Source organism: Danio rerio, chromosome 23 (assembly GCF_052040795.2).
Source record: "Danio rerio strain M-AB ecotype USA chromosome 23, GRCz13ab, whole genome shotgun sequence".
Taxonomy (NCBI): Eukaryota; Metazoa; Chordata; class Actinopteri; order Cypriniformes; family Danionidae; genus Danio; species Danio rerio.
Window position 1 is genome coordinate 50052501 of NC_141043.1, and position 10000 is coordinate 50062500.

At 39.5% G+C, this 10000-nt stretch overlaps 1 protein-coding gene across 3 annotated transcripts in view; it reads right to left on the bottom strand.

Annotated features, from left to right (window-relative positions):
- The window catches only part of col24a1 (collagen type XXIV alpha 1), a 140791-nt gene that overhangs the window by 34832 nt on the left and 95959 nt on the right, over positions 1-10000 (bottom strand). For all 3 annotated transcript variants that reach the window (XR_015524176.1, XR_015524177.1, XM_087307931.1), the window contains exons 25-27: positions 3770-3823; positions 3596-3649; positions 3374-3427 (exon numbers count right to left, since the gene is read on the bottom strand). Coding sequence is in view for 1 of the 3 variants with exons in the window: in XM_087307931.1 (XP_087164057.1) it covers positions 3374-3427; positions 3596-3649; positions 3770-3823 (162 nt within the window). In the remaining 2 variants the exon portion in view is untranslated. The remainder of the gene's footprint in view (positions 1-3373; positions 3428-3595; positions 3650-3769; positions 3824-10000) is intronic.

Here is a 10000-nt window from a genome sequence, read left to right on the forward strand (position 1 = left end):
ACAGATCAACTGCGCTACTCACTAGTCAACAGGTAAACTCGTCTACTTACTAGTCAACAGATCAACTCATCTACTCACTAGTCAACAGATCAACTGGGCTACTAACTAGTCAACAGGTAAACTCGTCTACTCACTAGTCAACAGGTGAACTCATCTACTCACTAGTCAACAGATTAACTCATCTACTCACTAGTCAACAGATTAACTCATCTACTCACTAGTCAACAGATTAACTCATCTACTCACTAGTCAACAGGTGAACTCATCTACTTACTAGTCAACAGATTAACTGGGCTACTAACTAGTCAACAGGTAAACTCATCTAATCACTAGTCAACAGGTATACTCGTCTACTCACTAGTCAACAGATTAACTCATCTACTCACTAGTCAACAGATTAACTCATCTACTCACTAGTCAACAGGTGAACTCATCTACTTACTAGTCAACAGATTAACTGGGCTACTAACTAGTCAACAGGTAAACTCATCTACTCACTAGTCAACAGGTGAACTCATCTACTCACTAGTCAACAGATTAACTCATCTACTCACTAGTCAACAGGTGAACTCGTCTACTCACTAGACAACAGGTAAACTCATCTACTCACTAGTCAACAGGTATACTCGTCTACTCACTAGTCAACAGATTAACTCATCTACTCACTAGTCAGCAGATTAACTCATCTACTCACTAGTCAACAGATTAACTCATCTACTCACTAGTCAACAGGTGAACTCATCTACTTACTAGTCAACAGATTAACTGGGCTACTAACTAGTCAACAGGTAAACTCATCTACTCACTAGTCAACAGGTATACTCGTCTACTCACTAGTCAACAGATTAACTCATCTACTCACTAGTCAACAGATTAACTCATCTACTCACTAGTCAACAGGTGAACTCATCTACTTACTAGTCAACAGATTAACTGGGCTACTAACTAGTCAACAGGTAAACTCGTCTACTCACTAGTCAACAGGTAAACTCGTCTACTCACTAGTCAACAGATTAACTCATATGCTCACTAGTCAACAGGTGAACTCATCTACTCACTAGTCAACAGATCAACTGGGCTACTAACTAGTCAACAGGTAAACTCATCTACTCACTAGTCAACAGATCAACTCATCTACTCACTAGTCAACAGATGAACTCATCTACTCACTAGTCAACAGGTAAACTCGTCTACTCACTAGTCAACAGGTATATTCGTCTACTCACTAGTCAACAGATGAACTCGTCTACTCACTAGTCAACAGGTATATTCGTCTACTCACTAGTCAACAGATCACCTTATCTACTCACTAGTCAACAGATTAACTCATCTACTCACTAGTCAACAGGTATACTCGTCTACTCACTAGTCAACAGGTATACTCGTCTACTCACTAGTCAACAGATTAACTCATCTACTCACTAGTCAACAGGTGAACTCATCTACTCACTAGTCAACAGATCAACTGGGCTACTAACTAGTCAACAGGTAAACTCATCTACTCACTAGTCAACAGGTATACTCGTCTACTCACTAGTCAACAGGTATACTTGTCTACTCACTAGTCAACAGATTAACTCATCTACTCACTAGTCAACAGGTGAACTCATCTACTCACTAGTCAACAGATCAACTGGGCTACTAACTAGTCAACAGGTAAACTCATCTACTCACTAGTCAACAGATCAACTCATCTACTCACTAGTCAACAGATGAACTCATCTACTCACTAGTCAACAGGTAAACTCGTCTACTCACTAGTCAACAGGTATATTCGTCTACTCACTAGTCAACAGATCACCTTATCTACTCACTAGTCAACAGGTATACTCGTCTACTCACTAGTCAACAGGTATACTCGTCTACTCACTAGTCAACAGATTAACTCATCTACTCACTAGTCAACAGATCAACTGGGCTACTAACTAGTCAACAGGTAAACTCATCTACTCACTAGTCAACAGGTATACTCGTCTACTCACTAGTCAACAGGTATACTTGTCTACTCACTAGTCAACAGATTAACTCATCTACTCACTAGTCAACAGATCAACTGGGCTACTAACTAGTCAACAGGTAAACTCGTCTACTCACAAGTCAACAGGTAAACTCGTCTACTCACTAGTCAACAGGTAAACTCATCTACTCACTAGTCAACAGGTAAACTCGTCTACTCACTAGTCAACAGATCAACTCATCTACTCACTAGTCAACAGATCAACTCATCTACTCACTAGTCAACAGGTAAACTCGTCTACTCACTAGTCAACAGGTATATTCGTCTACTCACTAGTCAACAGGTATATTCGTCTACTCACTAGTCAACAGGTATATTCGTCTACTCACTAGTCAACAGATCACCTTATCTACTCACTAGTCAACAGATTAACTCATCTACTCACTAGTCAACAGGTATACTCGTCTACTCACTAGTCAACAGGTATACTCGTCTACTCACTAGTCAACAGATTAATTTATCTACTCACTAGTCAACAGATCAACTGGGCTACTAACTAGTCAACAGGTATACTCGTCTACTCACTAGTCAACAGGTATACTCGTCTACTCACTAGTCAACAGGTATACTCGTCTACTCACTAGTCAACAGGTATACTCGTCTACTCACTAGTCAACAGGTATACTCGTCTACTCACTAGTCAACAGGTATACTCGTCTACTCACTAGTCAACAGATTAACTCATCTACTCACTAGTCAACAGATCAACTGGGCTACTAACTAGTCAACAGGTATACTCGTCTACTCACTAGTCAACAGATTAACTCATCTACTCACTAGTCAACAGATCAACTGGGCTACTAACTAGTCAACAGGTAAACTCATCTACTCACTAGTCAACAGATCAACTCATCTACTCACTAGTCAACAGATCAACTCATCTACTCACTAGTCAACAGGTAAACTCGTCTACTCACTAGTCAACAGGTAAACTCGTCTACTCACTAGTCAACAGATCACCTTATCTACTCAATAGTCAACAGATTAACTCGTCTACTCACTAGTCAACAGATAGACTGGGCTACTAACTAGTCAACAGGTAAACTCGTCTTCTCACTAGTCAACAGGTGAACTCAACTTCTCACTAGTCAACAGGTGAACTCATCTACTTACTAGTCAACAGGTGAACTAGTTTTCTAATTAGTCAAACGGTTAACTGGTCTACTAACTAGTCAACACGTATAGTGGTCTACTCACTAGTCAAAAACTCACTCACAGATAGGTGAACTACTCTTGGTAAATTATCTGCCCAAACCCTTTGTTCTTGACACATGCGCCCTCTCTAGTGCCCTCTACTGTGATGTTGACTGCTGTTTGGGATGTTATTTTCATGAATCTGCTCAGTGCTGCACTCACTGCTGGACCCTGAGGACCGAAATCTCCAGGACCTCCAGGAAGACCCGGATACCCCTGATGAGGAGAAACACACACGATTACACACATCCTGATTTAAAATCATCACACTACTGTACAGATGTGTTCAGAGGTGGTCATGTGTTCTGACTGAAGAGTGTTCAGGTAATCACACTGGAAGACAGAGACTGATCAAGCCTTCAGTAATGAGAAATAAGCTCTTACTGTTGAACCTTTCTCTCCTGGAGGACCCAGAGGACCTGGAGGACCCCGATCACCCTGAACACAGACACACACACACACACACACACACACACACACACACACTGTGATTAATCTGATGGGTCATGATGGATTAATAGGGACTATATGGAGTAGTACTGCAGACAGAGTTTGTACCTTTTCTCCAGGCTGTCCTGTTACTCCGGTTATTCCTATCAGTCCCACTGGACCCTGGAGAACACAGAGAAGAAGAGCAGGTTACACACACACACACACACACACACACACACACACAACACACACACAACACACACACAACACACACACACACACACACATTCCTCATGTCAGATTTTAAAAAGCTTTCAGACAGAAACTGAAGTGAAGAACTATAAAAGCATGTGTGTGTGAAATACTTTATGATGATGATATAATATAATAAGGGGTGGCACGGTGGCACAGTGGTTAGCACAATTGCCTCGCAGTAAGGTCTCTGGTTTGAGTCTCAGCTGGGTCAGTTGGTGTTTCTGTGTGGAGTTTGCATGTTCAACTACACTGGTCGTAGTGTAAAGCAGGTCGCACACCAGAAGCGCCGCTCAGCGCCGCGACACGGCGCGCACATGACAGTTTAAAGTATCACACACCAGACGCGCACATTCGAATGATATTTAACATGAAACTAATCAGATGGCGCTCTGTGGCGCGGCTGAAAAATGAACTGCGTCCTGAGCCGTCGCCGGGCGCCGCCGACAGCCGCCGACTTGCGGTGCCGGTGTGTGTATCCTGATAGAAACCTATGTTTAGAATTCTAAAATACATGGCGCTGCGTGGCGCTGCGCGCCGCCGAGCGGCGCTTCTGGTGTGCGACCTGCTTAAGAGTGTGATTGAGTGTGTATGGGTGTTTCCCAGTGATGGGTTGCAGCTGGAAGGCCATCCGCTCTGTAAAACATATGCTGGATAAGTTGGCGGTTCATTCCACTGTGGCGACCCCTGATTAATACAGGGACTAAGGTGAAAATTAATGAATGAATAATACAATATAATAATATTACATATTATCAACATGGACCACTAAACCAGTCATAATGGCCAATAATCTGAAATTGAGGATCTGAAAGCTGATCAAATAATTTATTCACTAATTTACACTTTATTTTGACAATTTTTAGCTGAGATACAATAAAAAAATCTGGAATCTGATGGATAAAAATTCTAAATATTGACAAAATTGCCTTTTAATTTATCCAAATTATGTTTTTTCAATGCATATTATTAAATCAAAAATAACGTTTTGATATATGCACAGTAGAAATAATCTTTACCTTAATATAATATATAATATAATATAATATAATATAATATAATATAATATAATATAATATAATATAATATAATAAAATATATCACAACATATAAAATAATATAATATAATATAATATAATATAACATATAATATAATATAATATAATATAATATAATATAATATAATATAATATAATATAATATAATATAATATAATATAATATAATATAAAGTAGACTAGGCCTTTTTTATTAAATTGAAAACGGTAGACAAATAGTTAAATTAAATTAAATTAGAATTAAATAAAAAATCCAGGTTTATAAAATAAAGAACAAACGACAAAATTGAAAAGACAGACAAAAATAAACAAATAAATTAATAAAGTGTTATTCATTTCAAAATGACAAAACAATAACATAACATTAAGTAATATAAGGCAGCACGGTGTCTCAGTGGTGTTGCACTGTGGCTTCACAGCAAGAAGGTCTCTGGTTTGAGTCTCGGCTGGGTCAGTTGGTGTTTCTGTGTGGAGTTTGCATGTTCTCCCCGTGTTGGTGTGGGTTTCCTCCGGGTGCTCCGGTTTCCCCCACAGTCCAAACACATGCGCTATAGGGGAACTGATTCACTAAACTGGCCCTAGAGTATGAGTGTATGAGTGTGAATGAGTGTGTATGGGTGTTTCCCAGTACTGGGTTGCAGCTGGAAGGGAATTTGCTGTGTAAAACATATGCTGGAATAGTTGGTGGTTCTCTGATAGTGGCGACCTCTGATAAATAAGGTACTCAGCTGAAGGAAAATGACTGAATAATATAATATAACAGCATGCATGACTCATGTGCTAATGTACACACCATTACAGCCTCCATAATAACACTGACAGCAACAGCTCCATGACACAGGCTGAACTCAAGCAATGTAAATCTCTCAGACTGCTGATTTTACACCTGTGGTCAGGTTTATATATGTGATATGATCAACACATTTAAAGGCTCCACATTTACTGAAAGCAGGAAACCAAAAAAGACAATAAACAGGAAATTAATATTACAGAATGCTTCAGGAGTGTGTGTTTAGAGTCAACAACGGCTGAACTCTGCGTCCGCCGTCTCCTGTGACTGATCATTCTCCAGCAACAACACCATTAATCTCTCATTGATCCTGTTATTGAGTGTTATGACAGAATACAGTAAACACACACACACACACACACACACACACACTGAACAGCAGCACTCATAAATCATCGCGGCAGCAGGATTTTCCATCAGTCAGATGTTTCCCAGCATGCTCCAGGAGCCCTGAGGATGTTTCCGAGAGCGTTCATTCATCAAAGAGCCGTCATTACATCATCGTCACGTCATCGTCACATCTCTGCGCAAACTTTCCATCTCAGCATTTATTGTACAGTTAAACATATACACCATTATTATTATTATTATTATTTTCAGCCGTTCCACAAGTGAACACAGTTTAAACATGAGCGGTTTAATAACTCATCTCTAATAACACATTAGGCAACACGTTACTAGTGTTCATACGGCTGTCATGAAACCTTTATCATCATGATATGACATGTCACTAATGTGATAGTGTTTTTATGCAAGCTTATGATAACTGTTATTAATGGTCATTCGCTCAGTTGTGACATTATAAATGCAGTGATGACATTGTTTGCTATGACAGCTGGACATAAACGCTTCATAACCTGTTCTTGTTGCTGTCATGACTTGCATTTATCTTAAAGATGTTGCATTTTTGATCTGCATTCAAGCGATGATTAAACAAACATGTGAAGATAGAATACCTGTTTTGGGGTTTAAAAGCAGAGGCTTGGTTCTTTATTTTAATGTACATTCACCGGCCACTTTATTAGGTACACCTTACTAGTACCGGGCTGGACCCCTTTGCCTTCAGAACTGTCTTAATCCTTGGTGTCAGATATTCATCAAGCTGCTGGAAATATTCCTCAGAGATTTTGCTCCATATTGTCATGATAGCATCACACAGTTGCTGCAGATTTGTCGGCTGCACATCCATGATGCCAATCTCCCGTTCCACCACATCCCAAAGCTGCTCTATTGGATTGAGCTCTGGTGACTGTGGAGGCCATTTGAGTACAGTGAACTCATCGTCATGTTCAAGAAACCAGTCTGAGATGATTGAGGCTCAAACCAGTGACCTTCTTGCTGTGAGGTGATTGTGCTACTCACTGCGCCACCATGTAGCCAACCCAGCATTTTATAGAGAGTATGTTCCACTGTTGACCATGTAAGATTCAGTGATGAAAATTAAGCTCAAAATCTGAACAAACGAGCCGAGAAACGCCTCAAACTGAGCTCAGATCAGCAGAGATGCCAAAGTCTGCAGTCAGAAACTCATTTATCATCAGATCTGCGCTGCTGTTTTACATTTCTACACAGCGGAGACAGATGTTATATAATAGCCAGATCCTAGAAATGCAGTCGCCAGAAACACCAGCAGACAAAACAAAAGAGTTTTCTGGAGGAGAACGTGAAAATGCGAATATCTAAAACTCTAATAATGACAAAACATTATTGAACAAAGGACATTTTAAACTAATTAATTAGCATTTCAGTTACCATATATATATATCAGCAGAACGAACCGCCAACTTATCATTACAATGGATGGATGGATAGATATATGGATGGATGTAATGATGTATAAATGAATATATTGATGGATGGAGGATATAATGATGGATGGATGGATGGATGGATGGATGGATGGATGAATGGATGGATATAATGGATGGGTATAATGATGGATGGATGGATGAATAGATGGATATAATTGATGGGTATAATGATGGATGGAAGAATTGATGGATATAATGAATGGGTATAATGATGGATGGATGGATGGATGGATGAATAGATGGATATCATGGATGGGTATAATGATGGATGGATGAATTGATGGATATAATGAATGGGTGTAATGATGGATGGATATAATGGATGGGTATAATGATGGATGGATGGATGGATGGATGGATGGATGGATGGATGGATGGATGGATGGATGGATGGATGAATAGATGGATATCATGGATGGGTATAATGATGGATGGATATAATGGATTGGTATAATGATAGATGGATGGATGGATGGATGAATGGATGGATATAATGGATAGGTATTATGATGGATGGATGGATGGATGGATGGATGGATGAATGGATGGATTGATATAATGGATGGGTATAATGATGGATGGATGGATGGATGGATGGATGGATGGATATAATGGATGGGTATAATGATGGATGGATATAATGGATGGGTATAATGATGGATGGATGAATAGATTTAATGATGGATGGATGGAGGATAGATAGATAGATAGATAGATAGATAGATAGATAGATAGATGATAGATAGATAGATAGATAGATAGATAGATAGATAGATAGATAGATAGATAGATAGATAGATAGATAGATAGATTGTGGTATGTAACTGATTAATAGAGTAAGGACAGCATGTTCAGAGCAGGCGCTTGGTGCAACAGCAGTTTTACCCCTCCTTAAAATAGCACAGAGTGAACATGAGCTTAACGCTTCACATGTAGGTCATTAGCAGAGCTCTGAAGTAGAAATCAGGCTTTAGCGACACGGCTTTCTGTTCAATTTCTGGCTGTTTTCAGTTTCTCGAATGCGTTTGTTTTTCCGCTGTGTGTTTGTTTACGCTGTTGTGGAAGCAGGATCTGAAGCCGTGTGAGCACACAGATCTTTATAAAAGAGCTTTTATTTGCATCTGATGAGAACTTCCTCCCCTGGTGACCGGATGTTTCGGACACACGCAGAGAATGCCTTTATTCTGGTAACCTTTATTCTGTGCTCTCTGATGGGAAGACGAGGCTTTCTAAAGGGGTCTGCATTAAATGTGGGACAGAGAAACATGTCTTCTCTGTGATCGGCTCATAGCATTAGCGTCTGCTGTGTTTGGAGAGCAAACATGTGTGAGACATTACAGATCTGAGAACAGCGGGGCTTTAATGAACACATGACATCAGCCTTCATAATCAACAGCATGAGTTCAGAGACTCGTCCACATCTGCAGAGCTCAACTCACACTGCTCTACACTATCAGACAGATGCGCTTTCCAGTCGCTAGAGCTTCATCACATCTCAAATACTTCTGTACAGAAGCACAACACTGAAGGCTTTATATTTAATGATGGATATATTTAATGATGGATGGATGTAATGATGGATGGATGGATGGATGGATGGATAGATGGATGGATGGATAGATGGATGGATAGATGGATGGATGTAATGATGGATGGATGGATGTAATGATTGAGTGATATATTTAATTATGGATGGATGGAATGATGGATGGATGGTGTAATGATGGATGGATGGATAGATGTAATGATTAATGAATGGATATATTTAATAAAGAATGGATGGATGGATGGATGGATGGATGGATGTAATGATGGATGGATGTAATGATGTATGGATGGATAGATTTAATGATGGATGGATGGATGTAATAATGGAAGGATGTAATGATGGATGGATGTAATGATGGATGGATGGATGGGTGCAATGATGGACGGATGAATGGATGGAAAGATTTAATGATGGATGGATGGATGGATGGATGTAATGATTGATGGATGGATATATTTAATGATGGATGAATGTAATGATGGATGGATGTAATGATGGATGGATGGATAGATTTAATGATAGATGGATGGATGTAATGATGAATGGATGGATGTAATAATGGATGGATGTAATGATGGATGGATGGATGGATGGATAGATTTAATGATGTATGGATGGATGGGTGTAATGATGGATGGATGTAATGATGGATGGATGGATAGATGGATAGATGTAATGATGGATGGATGGATGGATAGATTTAATGATGGATGGATGGATGGGTGTAATGATGGATGGATGTAATAATGGATGGATGTAATGATGGATGGATGGATATATTTAATGATGGATGGATGTACTGATGGATGGATGGATGGATAGATTTAATGATGGATGGATGGATGGGTGTAATGATGGATGGATGTAATAATGGATGGATGTAATGATGGATGGATGG